Below are 18,659 nucleotides of genomic sequence, written 5' to 3'. Positions count from 1 at the left end.
GGCTGTGCGGCGTGCTAGAGTGGGTTGATGAAATTGGCATGGGTGTGCGTTTGTGGTCTCACCAAGCACCATGTTTCCAAATGTTTGTGGAGGCTTTTCACTGTATGCTGTGCCAACCCAACTGTGACACTATACACCATCTCTAGACAGAATCAGATAAACATGCTGCCTCAAACCCAAACCTCAGCTTGTGACACCACAATTCTGTGTGTTCAATCAAATTGAAACAAAACATCCTTACTTCATCGTTTAAATACATTTATTTTTTTTTTTTACAAAATTCTATTTCTATGCAGCAAGATACCATTAAATGGGTGTATAACAACAGTGAGAGCGCCCAGGAGGACAACCAGAAAACTAACCAGAAACCCACCCCTGAGGAGACTGGAGATGGCTTTGAATGCAAAGTAGAAGGTAACCTCACACACATGAACATTCACTGGAATCGACATGGAAATTATTTGTCTGTGAAAAAAAATCCTGTACAAGGTGTCTGTGGATGTAACACAGGCACCGCTCATGGGAACACAAGACCCCTGCTGCTCCAGTTAACAAGTCAGTCACAGCTCCAAACAGGCTCATCTGGAGTGTGTTAGTCTGAGAACAGCCGCCTCCTCGCGCTCATCAAGTGTTAATTCCCCACAACGATTTATAAATCCCAGTGAGAAAGTAAAACAGGAAAGCCATTCGCTTCAATGCAAACAGCTCTAAAACAGGATTTATTGCCGTATTAAGTCATCGCGTTAGCATAGAGCTGGTTAACTTTATGCTCTTGGAATTGCACATCACTTTCAGGGGAACACGGAAAGCCATGAGCAGGGGGTCTTCCTCCGAAATGAACTGCAGATTTGGTGGTCTGAGGCCTCCTGCAGTGTGTGATCATGAAAACACTTGCAACATTGCAACCATCCATTCTGTGGTGAATGTAGGGTTTATTGGTGTTTATCACCAAACATTATTGGTACGTCAATTTTTTGATTTGTGTGTATTTACTGTTGTGCTTGCATGCAATTTAACAGAGATCTGTTTCACAACTGTCTTCTTGTTCTTCTGTATGTTTACAATCTCAGAGGTAATGGACAAATTCAACACTATAGCCCTCATCGACGGAAAGACAGACCATGTAAGTCTGACGGTAGACAACGTCCACCTGGAGTATGGTGTTGTTTATGAGTATGACAGCACGGCTGGTATCAAGTGCCACGTGCTTGAGAAGATGGTGGAACCCAAAGGTTTCTTCAGCCTCACTGCTAAGGTACATAATATTTTTTCCCATTTGCCTCTGTAACAATAAATGTAAGTCTCATCAATAGATAACTATTACTTTCCCATGTTCAATCAATGTTTACTATGTATTTAGTAAAAAGTGTTAAAACAGAACTCTTCTGCACCTTCCTATACACTTAAATCTATTCTTTCTCTGTTCTTTCTTGTACTTGCATCTCATGAAATGGAAACACTTTTCTGATGGGGCTTTTTCTTGCCTTGTACCTCACTTTGGATAATAGCGTCTGCTAAATGACTAAATGTAAATAATGACAATGCGAGCAGTTAAAATGTCACATCTGGTTAGATGTATGTTTATTAAATGATGTGTAATTCAGAATACTTATTATTTAACTTTGGTAATTCAGTTGTTTTGACTTTGTTACTCTAATCAGTTGGAAAACAAACCCCAGATCCTCATGATTCCCATAGCCCCTCAGTTAGTGTTTAGTATTGTGGTACAGTATGGTAAAAATCCAATTTAATCAGTATTAAATTAAAAATAAAAGCACCAAATGTTTAACTTTTTACACATTTAGAAGACAGGAATTAAATTGAATTCACATGAATATGTACATTCCTTGACTATTTTTGCTATTCCAGATTATGAAAAAACATTTGTACCAGCTGAATGTGAATTATTATTATTTTAGGTTTGGGTTAGGTTTGCACCCCCTTATATGCCATGTTAGTTGCAAACTTAACCCTAAATTAAAGTTAAAAATAACAACTTCTCCAATGAGACTACTTTTAATCCTTGGTGTCTGTGGGTAGTAGAAAGAAAAAGGAAAAGAGACACGGGGAACATTTTACTTATCTTTAAGGTGATGAAAAGTGCAGATGGTGTTCATCAACTCAAAGCTGTGACGCTGCTTGATGAAAGTGAACAAGAAATATGTAAACAAACTGAAACAATGGTATTGTCTCTCACCAAGCTTCAAGGGAGACACATGAACTAAAAGTTGTTATCATTATTTTAACGATTTCACTTCGTGATTTTATGATTTTACTTCTACTGCTTGAGCAGAAGTAAAATCAGAGTTTAGAATCAGTCAGATGCTGAATGATAATTCAAAAGAACTTTGTGGCTAAATATGTTTTCCTCAATTTTGTAATGGCACACAGACCCACACTTTTTCGTCTTTGAGCTCTTCAATAGATACAGACACGGCCAACGACTCTTCTTCAGAGATTTGTGCTAGTTAGAACTGACAGCTTTATTTTAATCAGGTTCATTCCCAGCTGTGTTAAGTGCATGCTTTTTACATCCCGGCAGTGATGTTCACAGAATGATCATTATTGATTTAGGGCACACAGAGGAAAAAGAATTACTCAGATTCACACATGCTGGCGTGGAAAATAAAAAGCAGTTTACTGCATCTTTCTGCCAAATTCCATGATGAACAACATCGCTCTCCATGGTACATTAACAGGGATCATATGTTGAATTAATTTCTTAAATTGATCTAGATTTATGGTGACTCAGTGGTAGAGCATTGGGTTTGGATACTGAAGGCAGCGGGTTCAAATCCCACCCCACCAGGTTTGGCCCCCCACACAGCCACCAAGGGCAGCCTTGGTGACGGCCCTGGTCCCGAGCCTTGATTAAAAATGGGAGGGTTGTGGCAGGAAGGGCATCCGGTGCAAAAACACATGCCAAATCACCATGCGAAACATGTTCTGCTGTGGTGACCCCTGAAGGGACAAGTCGAAAGCCGTTGATCTTTTTAAAAATCTAGATTTAGGGTTTAAAGTCTTTAAATGCACGGAACCCAATGACATGCATCAAAATAAAACTTAGGCCATATTCCTCTGTGATTGGAGGAAAGGGAAACTACTCCTAAAGTGAAAGTATTTTCAGTATTATTATAAACATCTGTCCCAGCTGCCCATGTTATCCTCTGATGTTTGTGTGATGTTGATTTTTAATATCATTCATGCTTTCATGAGTTGCTGTTAGATTCCCTCGCCTGCTTCTCCCTCTCCTCCGCTGGGTATCTCATTAAGATGGCTCAGAGATTTATATCTCTCTTCCTCTTGATATTTTATCTCTGATCTGGAAATTCTACATACGTACAGCACATGTATCACAATCTGACTTTATCCCTCTGGATTTATGAAAAGCACATAGGAATTTTTGATTTTCAAGTTGAACAGTTTGAAAATAAATACTGTAGAGAAAAACTAGAACAAAATTAAGAATGGTCGTTCATTTACATCCCATTAGTTGCCCCTGAAGGGATTTGAGAGGCATTTGTGTATTAGATGTATACTGTATTAGAAAACCATCCCATATTTTGCCATTTCTCTGACCAGATCTTGGAGGCGCTGGCGCGTAATGATGACACGCTGGTGCAGATGTGTGGCAGATTGAGTTCCAGCTGTGATGTGATCCCTGAAGAGCTACAGGTACGCTTCAGTGCAATGTGTGGTGAAAGGATGGAGCACATCAACCGGCGCATCACTAACTACAGGAAGGTAACTGTATGGAGCTGCCCTGATAACAAACAGAGATGGCCTTATGCAGACTCTCTGCTCTGGATGATATGTGCATTTACACAGCTTGTAACCATAAAAATCAACTGTTTTCTGTTCTCTGTAGACAAAATGGAAGAACAAGTTGCAACTGCTGTAGAAATATAATTTTTTGTGTCTGCTCCTAACAATTAAACCCCAATGAACCCCAAGTGCAAACACATCCTGTGCACTAATGTAATCTGTCACTGACTTGCAGACTTACAGTACAGTAAAACCGACTTTAATACAATGCCTGCAATATGTGCTATTGTCTGCCGCTTTGTTTATCATTAGGTTATAGTTTATTTTTGACAGAACCAAAATATTATTTCATTCACATCTGTGAGTGTGTGTCTATAGGCAAAAACATCGCTGAGCGTGCAAGTGTGTTTGAGCGAGAGAATGGAAAAGACTGACTCAACATTACAGTGGGCCTTGTATTAATTAGCGGCCGCTATAAATAGCCGGACACAGCCACATCCAGGAGTTTTGTTGTGAAAGATCCCTCCTGCACTGGAGCATTCTTTCTCAGACCCCTAAAGAGGGGGAGGGGGGCAAAAGAAGAGAGAGTAGGGCACGAAATGGAAAAGCCGAAAAATGAAAACAGGAAGAAAGAGAAGAACGGTAAGCCTGAGCAGAAAGTGATAAAAGGAGAGATTTGAACTTGGGGGCCTGGAAATTAGAGGCCGCTACCCTCCAGGGACAGACGGGAGATGTGCCGAGATGTTTTATTCTCAGCTCATGGTCCATCTGGAGCAGCTCACTTGGAGCAGCATACTTCACACTCCAGCTATTTGAGAGAACAGAGAACTTTGATTTATGTCCTTTAGTTAACATGCTATCATGTCATGTTTATGTTACTTGACAGCCCAAGTTGCTAAAAAACGATTCCAACCATCACAACAGCTTATAGCACCTCTGTATGACAGAATACAGGCCCTGTGATTGAGGGTTCAAGGAAAGTGCAACCAAATGTTGCAAAGAACAAATGTGTTTGTAATATTCTGCATCAGTCCTGTTAGATCCAGGGGTCCTTCAGGCTCTTTGTGTAGAAATGCAAGTTTGCCTTCACAGTGGGTTCAAAGAAGTTGCATGGACAGTACATTGAGATTTACCTTTCAGTTATATATTATACAGCATGAATGTGCTGCTAACCTATTCATATATTATTTATTTTATTTGAAACAACTTCATTTTCAGTGAAAAGTGTGTTTGATAACACTGTGATAAAATAAAGCCACAGTTCCACTGCAACTTATTCAAAACAAACACTCTGAAGGTTGTTGTAGTTACAGATCACATCAGAAATAGTAAAATGAAACATAATTGCGTTTTAAAATCTGATGACATGACATAAACTGCCATGCATCTGTGTTTGATTCAGTTCATATCCGTTTAAAATGGTTATGTTGGGGTCTGGAGTTCCTCACATATGTGAGCAATGATGATGCTGTCTGTTTTGGATCTGTGATTTAAGTAAATACTTGAGCTGCCACGTACGTTTTACTCCTCTTCCAGTGCCAGGTCTCATACAGGGTGTGTTTAAAAAAACGAAACAAAACAAAAACTAGATTCCACTGAATTGACAGGCACTCTGTTCTGTATTTAACATGGAGATTTTTTAATTATGGTTTTATACATCGACTACAGTCATAATGAAAAGTAATGATGAGTAATTTTCTTGATTAATATTCATTTCAAACCTACAAGCCAAAAATAAAGTACATTTAACTTTACTAACTCAATTAAGAAAACTTATATATTAACGTATATATTGTGTTTCTAAATCAGTGACATCTCCCACTTTGCACCAGTTTGCCAGAGTACTGAAAAACAGAGCGTGGCCCACCTTCAAGCAAGCAAAGGCAAAGGTTTCTCCCCTCCATAGCAGTGACTTCTGCCCCACAAACTGTCATATTAATGTGATGGAGGTCTCCTACCCGAAGACCACCACCTCACTGGGTAGTGCCTTTGGCGTGCAGTTGGACAACAGGAAAAACACTCTGGAGAAGGGGGGGCGTAACAATGCAGAGCAGGGTGAGTAAGGATAGGGGGACCTGAAAACAGCTGCACAGCATATTCACCTCAGTTTGCTTTAGGTTCTTCACTTTTTTATAACTTGCTCTGTTTGTATCCAGCTAAGCTGAACCCCATGGTTAACGTCCAGCACACCATCACCACTATGGCTGCACCATCAGGTCATAGCCTGGGCAGGACAGAGGGACATGGTCTTCGTTTCCTACTAAGAGAAGAAGACCTGCTCACCTTGGATGCCTACCAGAAACTTCTCTACAAACTCACCACTGTCGTCAAGGAGATGGAGATGCACAGTGCCCATGTCCACGAGTGAGTGGCTTTATGTACAATACATAAAATGTATACACAAGCTCTCAAACATACACACATGCGAAATACACGTTTACTTGTTTCTGAAACTCAAAACTTCCTGCAAATCATTCCCATGTGGGACAGAGTGTTGTTGTCCTAAATGACCTGAGTTTGAGAATAATTTATTCTGACATACTCCCCACAAAACAAACTGATTTTTTTGAATCACTTGAAATCACTTTTTGTTGATGATGGAAAGAGATACTCGCCTGCTGGTTTGATTTGACTTGATTTGAAACGTCCTGTGAAACCAGATTGCCTCATATAACAAGCTATTACTTTATCAGCCTCCATGGTCACTGTGCTGCATCTGGCACTTGCCGGGCATACACTTTGGTCATTAATTTAGCACCTGTCTTTGTGTGTGTGTGTGTGTGTGTGTGTGTGTGTGTGTGTGTGTGTGTGTGTGTGTGTGTGTGTGTGTCTGTAAAATTGGGAGAAAGAGAATAAAACAGAATGAAGGGGTAAAATGCTCACGGTCCATTTATGTTTGTGATGTTAAGCCTGATGTGGACCTTGTGTTAGATCTGTGTTTCCTGCCTGGCCACTGTGTGTTGTAGCATGGTTGCTGGGTTCATTGTCTGGAGGCACATGAGGCTACAGAAAGGAAATGGGAAACCCTGCTCCAGTCCTGCTAAGACATTCCCAAACAGGAAATACTATCTTAGTGAAGTAGAGGGTGTGTCATGGCCAGGTACCCTCTGGAAATGCCATACACTAACAATGCACTGCCAATTTGGGCACGTGCAGTAGATGGAAACACACATGGAAGCATCTAAAATCACAGGAAATCCTAGTTCTCCTTTCCAACTTTCTCTTACAGCAGTTGGTGATAATTGTTGGACAGTTGACTGATTGCGTTAGATGTTTCTGTCTGTCATGAAGGTTTTGATGATCAGTTGATTGATGGAGTCATTACAAGTCTCCTCAGCTATGGCAGCAAAATTCAGAGAATGATATTAAAAGTCGCTGCAGCGGAGCTGTCACCTAACTGTGGTAATGTGTCGACTTCACAGCAGGCTTCTTAATGACTGAGTGTGGACAAATTTTGCCATGCTCCCATTAGTGCCAATTAGTGTAGCCACGTCTAGGTACGTTCAAATACTCCAGGACGTGGCTAGTGTAGCGATAATGACCTGTACTGTCCACAGTCAATTCAAACTTGCAAAATTACGCCACACATGCACAAGTCAGGAGCTTGTTAGGATGAACTATGGGGACAGGCATAAGTGTTTCGCAGCAGTGGAACAAATGCAGACTGTTTTGATAGTTGGTGTGGTCTGGATGCACTGCCTTGCCCTTTGTGGGTGTTTTAAATTCTACTGAGCTCTTCATTAGATTAGTTTGCTCATTAACCTGTTCGCTAATTGGCCAGGGGTCACTACTTTTTTAATTGTTTACACACCCCATCTTCTTTGATCTAGGCTCTGTTAGTCTCTCTCTGTTCTTTTTCATTTGTTTTCTCTCTCCCTCACTTTTTCTGTCCTGGCTGTGTCTAACTTGGACAGCACTGTCAGTTTATAATGCTGTAATAATGAACTGGAGTTTTTATATTTATGAGGGCTTTTTGTGTGTTATGGTAAACATAACTCCCTATCCCAGAGTCCAGAGAGGAAGTCTGCCCTAGATCCATGATAGATTAGAAATATCCCTGGGTAATGTAGGGAAACAAAACAATGGGACATAGCATGATGTTACATAATTTCTTGGCTGATTCTACACTAATTCATTTTGAGGTACTGACCTGTGAACCTTTGTCTTGGAGCCACAGATATGGGGTCACAGCTGTGTGAGAATGTTCCTTGTGACGTGCTTTATATCAGGACTTCCTCCCTTCCTGGATCAAAACCGGAGGATGTGAACAGGTGGTTCTTACTTAAGGGCCCCAGTGTGGAGGCTGAATGAAAATAGATTCAAGCAAAATGTTAGAGGACTGTTTGATGGGAAAGAGGAGGGGAGGAGTTCACCAGAGCCGAGATTGAATTTTACAGTGCCGGGATTGGTTATCCAAACTTATGTGAAACCGATCCACAGGTGTATCTTAGTCTATGATGCAAAATTTCTCTGGCACTGGCATCTTAACCACCTTAAATAAAAGAAGAGACTGCTTTATCTATGTCCTGGGGAAAAAAAGAGTTTTATGCCTAAACTCTGGTAACAGGTTGGTTTCAAATGCAGAAGCCACAAATTAGATTAAAGAAAATACAGAGGTATTTTATTCCTTTGGGTTTTTGCTGAAATGCAGTGTCCTGTTGATTTGTCTGAGAGGCCTGCCTGGCAATAGAAAAAACAAAACATTTTCTTCCAAAAGTTAAGTTTATAGCAGGAAAATTAGCCAAAGTATTTCAGATAGATGGATAAAACATTGTGAATAGAGGATACAGAAGTCCTGTGTTTTGCCTCATAACAAACAATGCCATTTAACAAAGAATATACAGAGAATTCAAGCTTTGGGAGATAAACAAAGGTTTATTTCAAGTGACCAGAGAAACCCAAATTAGGATTTAGTGAGCACCACAAACATCCCACTCATTTCAGTCAGAAGCCTGCACCCATAGAAACTACAACCTCTTCAGCACAGGAGGTTTTATGTCTGCATTTATATTTATTATCTGCAATCATACTTCCGGTTGCTAACAATGGGGTCCTTGTCTTTTTTTTTTTTTTTTTAGAAAATGGCCTGGATAAGTAAGGGGGACTTAATAAATATATCCAAAAAGGAGCAAGAGCAAGTTTGTCACTAAATAACTTTGTCAGAGCCAGGGCTCGTGACACTGACTCTAATTTCTTGCATGGTAATGAATCCATCCAAATTGGCTGTCTCTGAATTAACATGTCTGCAGAACCTTTTGAGGTAAACACAGAAGAGTAGAAGGTTTCAAAAACATTACTAATGTGCCTAGGATCTGTAAGAGGGTCCTTTGGGTCTTTGCTCAGTCTAATACAGAGTGAAAACAGAATTCATATGAACAGAAGCATGGTCAGAAATTATCAGGGAAGATAATAACTGAATCATAACATAGAACGCTGCTTTTGCTTATTCACTGCACATTGTTAATAGCCTCCTGACTGGCAACGGGAATTATAGAGTCTTCTAATTTATTTACCTAAGTATAGATTAAAGCATTATGCAAATATCCCACAAAAACTACTTAGGGATGCAAGGAAGGCGATTGATGTCTAATGGTTTAATGTGTTGAAGTAGGTTAAAGAGCTTCCTGTGAGAGATTAAGAGATCTTTCTGATTGCTTGTGATAAGCAGTGGTGTACTTTGGCCCGCTCTCTCTTCCTCTCTTGGTTGAAACCCCTTTTCTGATCCAGCCATTGTTATTCTCTCTTGCTCCTTCTGATAGTTTGCACCCCAAAGGCCCCAAACTGCACTCACTTCATTATGAACCAATAGCCAATCACAGAGCCTGGAGAGCTTCTCCATGGCGATGGAATGCTTCTCTTCTTTGAAGGGGCATTGTGGTGCCTCCTGGAGAGGACCATAATGAGGACGTCTCTGCGTCGGTCTGTAGTCAGTCTGTAAATGGGTAGGAAGGGGGTCAACTGAGAGAGAGGGGAATGGTGGGGGAATGAAGAGGTGATGGAAATTGTAAAGGGGGATAAAAATTGGACATGCAGTTGATTAACTCGCAGGAGACAGGTTGTTTATTTCACGTAGCTGAAAATGGCCTTTAGCAGCCCCCCCTCCTCCCACTCGAGTTTGAAAAATCCTTAAGGCTGATGTTATGACACAATGGAAAATGCAGCAGACACAAATTAAAATAAGGCTGAAATATAAACAGACACTGTCAATGTGTGTGCGTGGGGAGAGATCAGAAAAAGTCCCAGCCTAGCATTTTTTTGGAACGCTGCTTTAAAAGCCACCATGTGTTGCTGCAACTGTGAAAATATTTCAGCCGGCCTCTCCCTGCTTTTCTGGAGATAGCCATCAGATAGAATACAGGCCAGCGGGAACAGCGAGATGCAAGATGATCTTTGCAGCAGAGTTGCAGTGTGTTGACACAGCTGCACACTGCTACATGTTTGCATCTGTGACATTGATCCTTGATCCATCTGAAGCTGTTGGTGCGGAAGCTAAAGACAAACAGGGTGGGGTTTTGTACTGTACTTACTGTAAACCGTATGTACCATTTAAAATCTTAAAGTACTGCTGCACATGCAAGAGTTTCCTGTGTGGCATTAGGCTGATAAAGAAGCAGTTTTTAATCATGCTGTCTTGAGTGTTAGTTTTGGATCAATGTGATACAGTAGTTATGTAATCTGTCCTCTTTCTTTTATCTCCTTTTCCTTTTCTGTCTTCATCAGCCTTCTATCCTCCATCACCCACCCTTCAGCATCAGAGGCAAGGACCCCAGAGAGCTACATTTCTCCAGAGAGTGAGGGAGAGAAGGGAGAGCGGAACGGGAAGAAAGTATGTTTTAATGTTGCAGGGGACGAGCAGGAGGACTCCGGACATGACACAATCAGCAACAGAGACTCATACAGGTAAAACCAAAGGGAAAAGGTCATACATGATTGCCAAGTTAGTTTTGTTTGTGTAGCACTTTTTATTTAGGATTCTACAGTAAGGAGGCTCTCTTCAGATTGCAACACGAAAAACCTTTTTTCAGTGTAGTTTGTTTCCAATCTTTCACCAGTGACTGTAACAGCAACAGAAACTCCATTGCCTCCTTCACCAGTATATGCAGCAGCCACTGCAGCTCCTATGTTCACAGTGATGAGATGGACTCAGGTAAACCAATGCGTCACACAATCGTATTGTCCGCCTCGTGACAGTAAAGCTAAGGTATTTTGCAGGTAGAACAATCAAACTTACACCCTTAAACAAGTATGACTATGATGAAAAGGATTATACCAGTATTCCCAGTCAGGTGTCGTAAACCTTAATCACCCACAGTGTTGCAAAGTAGCCTCCTATCCGACAGGTCACGATTGTAGTCAGACTGAATCATTATGCAGAACCTCGTTGAAGCTGAGAACAAAGAAGCCTGAAGTTGAATCTAATTGAATATGACAGGCATGTGACCACACATCTCAGCTGGATTTGTCATTAACATCTTGCACAGCTTTGTATCCTGTCAAATTTCATTTCCCACCGTCTCTTTGAACATCTCTGTCTCACACACTGTTTCAGGTAACACCTTTACCCAAGAAGCTAGTCATAGACAATACATTGAGAGGAAATGCACCGACAAACATGCTGGTTTTTTAGATTTGTGTTGATGCAGAACACGTGTTTGTATAATGCAGTTCATACATAGATACAGCAAAATGCTGACAAGCTGCTCCCAAACCTCTGCAGGAGACGAGATGCCCTCCAGTGTTTGGCTGTCCCACGACAAGCAAAAGAAACTTCACAGCTTCCTAGAGCATCTGTTTAGCCAGGTGGGTCAGCTAGACATCTGTACAGATGTGATACAGATGTTCTGAATGATTCTGTAATTTTTTTTCTCTTGTAGATTACCATTTTTATACTGTATATTTTATTGATGTCCTAGGAAATTAAACGTAAAAAAATTGTTAAGGTGATTTATTACTACATTTACATTTAGTCTGCTAAATGACTAAATGTAAATGTAAATTACTACTGGCTCTTGAGTTGAATTGACATAATGTGAACATTAACATTATTCAACTACAGTCTTCATGCAAACTTGTTTATAAAGGTCAAAACTTTCATATAGATTATAAAACAGGGATCGTGTGTGTGTGTGTGTGTGAGTATTTAACTCATGATCAGGAAAGGAAAATTGTGACTTAAGGTCACCCTTGACTTTTCAGAGATCTATGGAACAAAAGTTGAACACATCTGGTTACAGGGTCCATGGCACACACATGCATGCACACATGAATACACTGTCTTCTAGAAGTTTTATGTGTTTCAGCTATGGAAAAATAGAAGAACTTATGGTTTGCTGTATCTGCACTCTTGAGCTGCTTCCTGTCATTGGTTTTATTGTAAAGCAGTTTCCCCAGTTTTGTTTACACTCTGCAAATTGTGTCAAGTGGGGCACTGTGGGACTGTGTGTATCCGTTACACAGTAAGCGAGAGAGAAGCAGGTGATCGTTATGTCTGAGCTGCAGTTTTTACTTCCCTCTGTGTAATTTTGATCTTGGCACAGTGGGAAACTGCATTATACAGTATACTGCAAGTGCACCCAGTTGACCCTTGTGCTTTCTTCAGGTGGATTCGATCAGCAGCATGCTGAAAGGAGCAGTGGTGGCCCGGGCATTTGAGCAGACAAAGTGTTTCACACCTGGAAGAGGATTACAAGGTAAAACAACAGGACTGTGATGTGCTCCTGGCTTTAAAACCTTAATCCCTCAGCATCATCTGAGCATTCTCAGTGCATCTCTTTGCACAGTGCATCTAGTCAAACCATCTGAGCAAGAAATAGAAACGTTTGTCCTTTAGTATCAGAATGATTGATTTTGTCTCATTTCACTGCCTAATATTTTTTTACTCCATTCTTTCTGTTGTAAAATATCATCTTCTTACAATACAGAAAGTTAATATTGGAGAAACTTCCAAGCCCAACCAGCACGATGCCTGCGCACAGGGGCTGCAACTTCCTGTTGTGTAATGTGTGTGTGTGTGTGCGCGTGCACAGAAGTTATTGTAGACACATGGGGGATGTACTGGAAGTGGATTTCAGCAACAACAAAAATTATCTAATCACCCCTCCCTCCATATCTCTCTACTTCCTTTCTCCTTCATTAAATCCAGTGCCCTTCTCTCTGAAGCACTTTATAATGTTGAAAAATCACCACTCAGGTGAATACTCATCTCCATTTTATGGTGATTGTAGTGCTACTTACCAGTCAATGGTAAATGTGACCCCTTAAACAGCATTTGTTATCTGATTATTGTCTTTTTACTATGTTTTTTAACCTCATCTTGGCCTTGGTGTTTAAGTGTAGTGGCCAACACTTCATCTTTCACTGGAAAATGTAGGAAATGTTGTTAGATTGGCCTTTAACTAACTTATGGTGCCCTTTTATGATCTGTCCAGCTCTGTTCAGATGACTCAGCCAATTTTGGATTAAGAAAACTTAAGAAAAATGTTCAAAAGCAACAGCTGTTTTACTGTTTCCAATTATTGTATGTTTTGTATCCCTATGGTCTGTATTGTACTTTGTGAGGCTTTTAGTTGTGTTATGAAAACATTTGCTTATTTCATAGTCTGATTGAGATTCTAATGGAGTGTGATGAGCTCAGAGAACAGATTGCCCTGTTATTCTGAATGTTTTGATAAGTAAAGCCTCTGACCATACGGACCCATTTGGCTCACAGAATTCCCTCCTGGGTCTTGGGTTGTCCCCAAGTGAGTGCAGATATTCTTGAACTAAAAAAAAATATGTGTGTGTTTTATTTGTATGCATAAATGCCCTCAGGAGGGACATGAAGCTGATCTATCTTAGCTCCAGTAATGTGTGTGGTTGATAACAGAGCAAACAGGATTATCTAACAAGTGGAGCATTCCTGCGTCTGATCTCACACTCTCTGTGTCGCCCTCAGACACACTCACACACACTTCAAACCCTCCTTGAAGCCTCGGTTAAACAGCCACCTTTCTATTGCAGATCTATTCTTCCTCTCCAAAGTAAACCTCATTACAGGCCGTTCTGTTTAGTTTTGAGAGAGGTAACGTCAGAAGGGTTTTGCCTCTGCAAGGACAAAATGAGAAAAATAATAGATTGTGGAAACATGGTGGTCTGTGTGATGTTCTAATAAAAACAACTAATATTGCTTGGATTTGGATTTGAGCTATAATTCATTCAATTAAAAAGTGAAAATGAGGTGTAAAAGGTGTATGTTTAAAGACAAAGAGAATGAGCCCAATGCTAATGAGGCAGAGCTACTGAGATGTGAAAGTAAAAATAAAAGCAAAAAAAAGAACACAGCTGGTTCATGAGAGTAGGGGAAGATAAAAAGAAGAGATCCAGATAAGTTTACCAATTTTTAACATCTGTTTCTGATTCTCTGCTGAATGATCTCAGTTGACTGAATAGTCAACCTACTAATTAATGCAATGAGGAGGCAACAAACCTTCCCTCTGTGCAATACAGCATATGCTTCACAACTACTATAGGTCTCTGCTTATTCTTTGTGGATGTGTGTGTGTCTATCAGAGTTTCATCAGGAGATGGAGCCCAGGGTGAACTGTACCAAGAAGTTGCGTCTCCATGTCAAGCATGATCCTTGGAACCTTCCCAGCAGCGTGCAGGCCCTCACACAAACCATTGCTAAATATGTTGAAGGTCAGTTTATAACAGAGTTATCCTGAACATGGTTAACACACTGCACACACACACACACACTACTGCTTTCAATGTGTTTGAGCCCTGAAGGTTGCTACCACAGTAACATTCAATATTTATCATAGAATAGGATGCCTGGTTTGGGAGGTAAAGTACACTGACCAGCTTTCCAGTGCACCTCATCATATGTATTGGATGTAATACCTCTGCTGCAGTTCTAAGTGATCCAAAACTACTAAAAACAGCTCTTTTGAAGCTTTAAACCTAAAACTATCCTGGGATACATACATTGGAACTGAAAATGAGCAACCTACAGCACTGAAGAGCTGTGGCCTGTGAAATTTCCCTTTATATTTTTATCTAGATAGTTACTGTAAGCCTTATTTATCTCCAGTGGTATTGTGTAGATTTGTGTTTGCTTAAATGCAGATTGAATAGACAGACACATGCAGACATGCAGTATATGCACAGTACATACAGACCCACTACCACAGAACAGCAGATGCAGATAAAAACAGCTTGGACCCAAGGCCGGACGCATAACATCCCTGGGAAAGGTGAGCTGGGGGTCATGAGAGAATAAATAAGCAGAGTTAATATTAATGTACATTTTACCCCATGTATGTTTTTTTTCCTGCCGTTTCCTATGAGGGCTTCTGCATCTTGCCAAGCTAACCGCAGCCCTGATATGACTATAAACAAATGCAGATTTATATTATTGTCTTTGCTTGTGGCTGGCTTTCATGACGCGGTGTTTTTCTTATATCTGAAGATAAAAAGCTGTGGAGCTGGGAGCAGAAGACTTACTGTAGGTTTCATTGTCCTTTTTGTGACTTATAAGGGTTAATGCTATAGGTCAAACCACAGAAGTCAACCACAGCAGCAAGGCTTTTTGGGAGTTGATATAGTAGTTCACTGTCTCACTGGGTTGGTTTTATTTGTGTTTTCTGTTTCCTTTATTCCAGAGGTGAAGACACGTCTGCTCTCAGTTTTACTACAGTATACAGGTTTGTCTACCTCTCCTTTTGCAGTAGAAGTACACCACAGCTCTAGTGAGTACTTTGTATGAAAACCCATATCATTCTTTGTAATGACACTAAGCTAATGGCACAATTAAACACGTATGAAAACTCTTTAACAGAAATGTTTGTAATGAAATTGGATGTTTGTATTTCTTTCATATTATTTCTTTAGAAATAAAAGATAGGGGTACATTTTTGGGGTAATAGTGTCAGACTTTACAGCCACTACAGCAATACTTTCATTTCGAAGTAGTTCAAAAAAATAGGTTTGAAGTTTTTTCTCCGGGTCCCTATTTCTGAAGAAATGGGGGCACCTGTCATTTGCTCTGATTTTTTTTTCCTGATATTTAATACCCAGCAGATTTTAAAAAAGCAGTCAAGACTTTTTGTTAAAAAAAAAAAAAAAAACCCTTTCTGCTCTTTTCGCACTTGCATCTCGTGAACTGTGAACACTTTTCTGATACGACTTTGCTTTGATGTTTTTCTTCTTGACTTAGATTTTTGCTGCCTTGTACCTCACTTGTAAGTCGCTTTGGATAAAAGCGTCTGCTAAATGACTAAATGTAAATGTAATTGTTACTTTACTAAAAGCTTAATATTTTAGAGTCCAATCTAAAAAAAAGACCCATTACCAGTTCAAACTGTATTTCTTTAACCATTTGCCACATCACTTCACACCTTAGCTGTTAAGCTTGAGCTCTTGGCCCTTTTATGTTTACTGTATGTATTTTATTTCTTTTCTGTTGTCTACCGTCCTTATTTCCTTTCATTTCATTTAGACTCAGAGATCCAGCTGCGTCGAGACATGGTTTTCTGTCAGTCACTAGTTGCAGGAGTGTGTGCCTTCTCAGAACATCTACTGGCTGTTCTTAACCAGGTAACCAACATGTATACAAACAGCATGTCATGTTGGAAATCTCATAAAACAGCCACACTGGAGAATAAATGAGAATCATCCTAACATAATTTACCTTCTTAGTTACGTAGCTTTATTTGTCCACTTTCAGTATCACAAAGTCAACAGGGATCCTGACCAAGAAATCTCAGACCCCCAGGACCTCCAGGAGGCTCAGGAAGCTAGCCGCCGTTGGCTGGAGCAAATTGCCAGTGCTGGGCTGCTCTTCCACTTTCAGTCTCTCCTCTCCCCCAATCTGGTGAGCACCACATGAATCTCAGCTCTCAGTTAATCTGTTATACCACCACTCTAAAAACAGACATTGCGGGTTCGTGTAAACTCATAACTAGATACATATTTTATTTCAAACACTAATAGTTATATAACAAAAATATAATATGCATATGTATGTCGTTCCTTTTGTGGTACAGTAAGGGCAAGATACAGCTAAACTAGACGAGATCTACCATTTGGATCTGAAATGATCCATCAAGATTCACTACCAGGCTCCATGATGGTACATAACCTGCCCGTAGTGACTGTGAATGGATTTGTTGCAGATCCCATAGCCAACCTCCTCCCCTCAGGTGAAAGGTGGCTTCAACATCCTCTTTAAAGTTACTGTTTGTAGAGGAACTGCTGTCTGAGGAAGTTGTGGAAATAAACAGCCAAAACCAAAAACAAATCCAGGTTATGTAAAATGGCAGAAATAATTTGACATTTGCATCCTCAGTGCATTTCCCATCTGCAAGTGATGAGCCTATTACCTAAAGGAAACTTAACTGGTATCAAACCTTTTGAATTTCCCTACAGTAAGTAAAGCTGTTTTGGGTTGTTGTCACTCTCAGTCTCTGAACATCTGTACATGTATTTAAATATAAATGAATGTAAAAGTAAGTAAACATAACATAGTATGAATATAGAAGGATATAAATATTCAAACTGAGTTCATTAAATCCAAAGACCATCCACAGAGGAAGTAATTATCATCAGCTACTGTGGATTCTAGGCTGTTGGAAATTGGGCTAAACAAACATTGTGACCTGACTGAGATCCACATTAACCTTTCCATCCAAGAGGTGTTAAGATATACAAGGGTCATCAAAGAAGTTAGAGAAACTGAAACTAACCGGAAGTAGCTGAAGGATTGTTCATATTTTCTTGATCACTTTTGTTTTTCCTCTGCATTTTCTTTATTAGCCACATAGAAAAACATGTTTGATTGGGTTGGGATATTTTGATATGCTTACTATTTCTGTCTTCTCTCAGTGGGAATTGGAAACTGGAAGTGTTGTAGAAGCAGGCTCTGGATGACCATTTATTTAGGTTAGGGGGTTGTGGGGTTTACTTCAGGTCCCCAGAAGTTGTTGATGTTTTCCTCTCTTCTTGCTGCCATGCTGTCTCTCTCCGGCCATCTCTCGGTCTCTCTTTCCCTTCCTTTATCTACACATTTTCTTTCAAGTGTCCCTGTGGAACTAAACAGGGTCTCAGTACCTGCAGGTGATTCAAATGAAATCTCAGCATGCTCCTTTTTAGGGCAACACATGAAAGGCAGCATAAGACAAGCTGGGGATGCTGTGAATGTGTGTATTTGCATGTTTGTGTGTAAACTGAGTGTGTGTGTCAGGGGAAGTGTGTTTATGTGACGCTCTTTGATATAAACTTGCCCACACACAGCAGGCGTCACTTGGCAGGGCAGCGAGTGTCTCTCTGTCACATGTTGGACCATCTCAAATGTGTCTTTAGAAAAAAGGCCCTAATCTTCTTCAACCACTGCTCTGTTTATCCTATTGCATGTGGTGGATAGAAATAAGAGATGTAGAAGAAAGAGCAATCACAGTCTAAAATACTCGAGGTGCCATCACTGTGGCCATTATGGACACTATGGGGATATTTGACACTAAAACAGTACAAACCAACAGATAAAGACAGTGGCATACACACAGTGTCATGTGTCTAAATATAGACAGACTTTTGACAATGCTATTTGAACTAAAGCACAGTCTGAAAATTGTGTGCAATAACGTATTAAGGGTAATTCACTACATTTATTTGACTGCTGTAGTTACAAGTTTATTTGCAGATTAAAATTTTATTTACACGTAACATGATTAGTTAATGAGAACCTGATAATTTTTTATTGTAAAACCATGCAAGTGTAAGTATTAACAGCATTTACTAATAAGCTCAAATCCACATTGACTTGCTTCTTCTTCTATCATCCTAATCCTTCTTCTTCATCTTCGTCTTCTTCATCTTCTTCTTCTTTGTTGTCTTCATCTTCTTCTTCTTCATCTTCT

The 18,659-nt window shown here is 40.1% G+C and overlaps 1 protein-coding gene across 1 annotated transcript in view; it reads left to right on the top strand.

Annotated features, from left to right (window-relative positions):
* Positions 1-18,659, top strand: part of prex2 (phosphatidylinositol-3,4,5-trisphosphate-dependent Rac exchange factor 2) — an 81,907-nt gene that overhangs the window by 42,884 nt on the left and 20,364 nt on the right. Inside the window, exons 21-33 of the mRNA XM_067486164.1 lie at positions 297-414; positions 1,071-1,255; positions 3,583-3,744; positions 5,598-5,820; positions 5,922-6,129; positions 10,486-10,665; positions 10,818-10,912; positions 11,483-11,565; positions 12,365-12,455; positions 14,314-14,442; positions 15,408-15,449; positions 16,244-16,341; positions 16,472-16,618. Coding sequence (XP_067342265.1) covers positions 297-414; positions 1,071-1,255; positions 3,583-3,744; positions 5,598-5,820; positions 5,922-6,129; positions 10,486-10,665; positions 10,818-10,912; positions 11,483-11,565; positions 12,365-12,455; positions 14,314-14,442; positions 15,408-15,449; positions 16,244-16,341; positions 16,472-16,618 — 1,761 coding nt within the window. The remainder of the gene's footprint in view (positions 1-296; positions 415-1,070; positions 1,256-3,582; positions 3,745-5,597; positions 5,821-5,921; positions 6,130-10,485; positions 10,666-10,817; positions 10,913-11,482; positions 11,566-12,364; positions 12,456-14,313; positions 14,443-15,407; positions 15,450-16,243; positions 16,342-16,471; positions 16,619-18,659) is intronic.

Source organism: Channa argus, chromosome 19 (assembly GCF_033026475.1).
Source record: "Channa argus isolate prfri chromosome 19, Channa argus male v1.0, whole genome shotgun sequence".
Lineage (NCBI taxonomy): Eukaryota > Metazoa > Chordata > Actinopteri > Anabantiformes > Channidae > Channa > Channa argus.
This window is presented reverse-complemented; position numbering and strand designations above follow the sequence as displayed.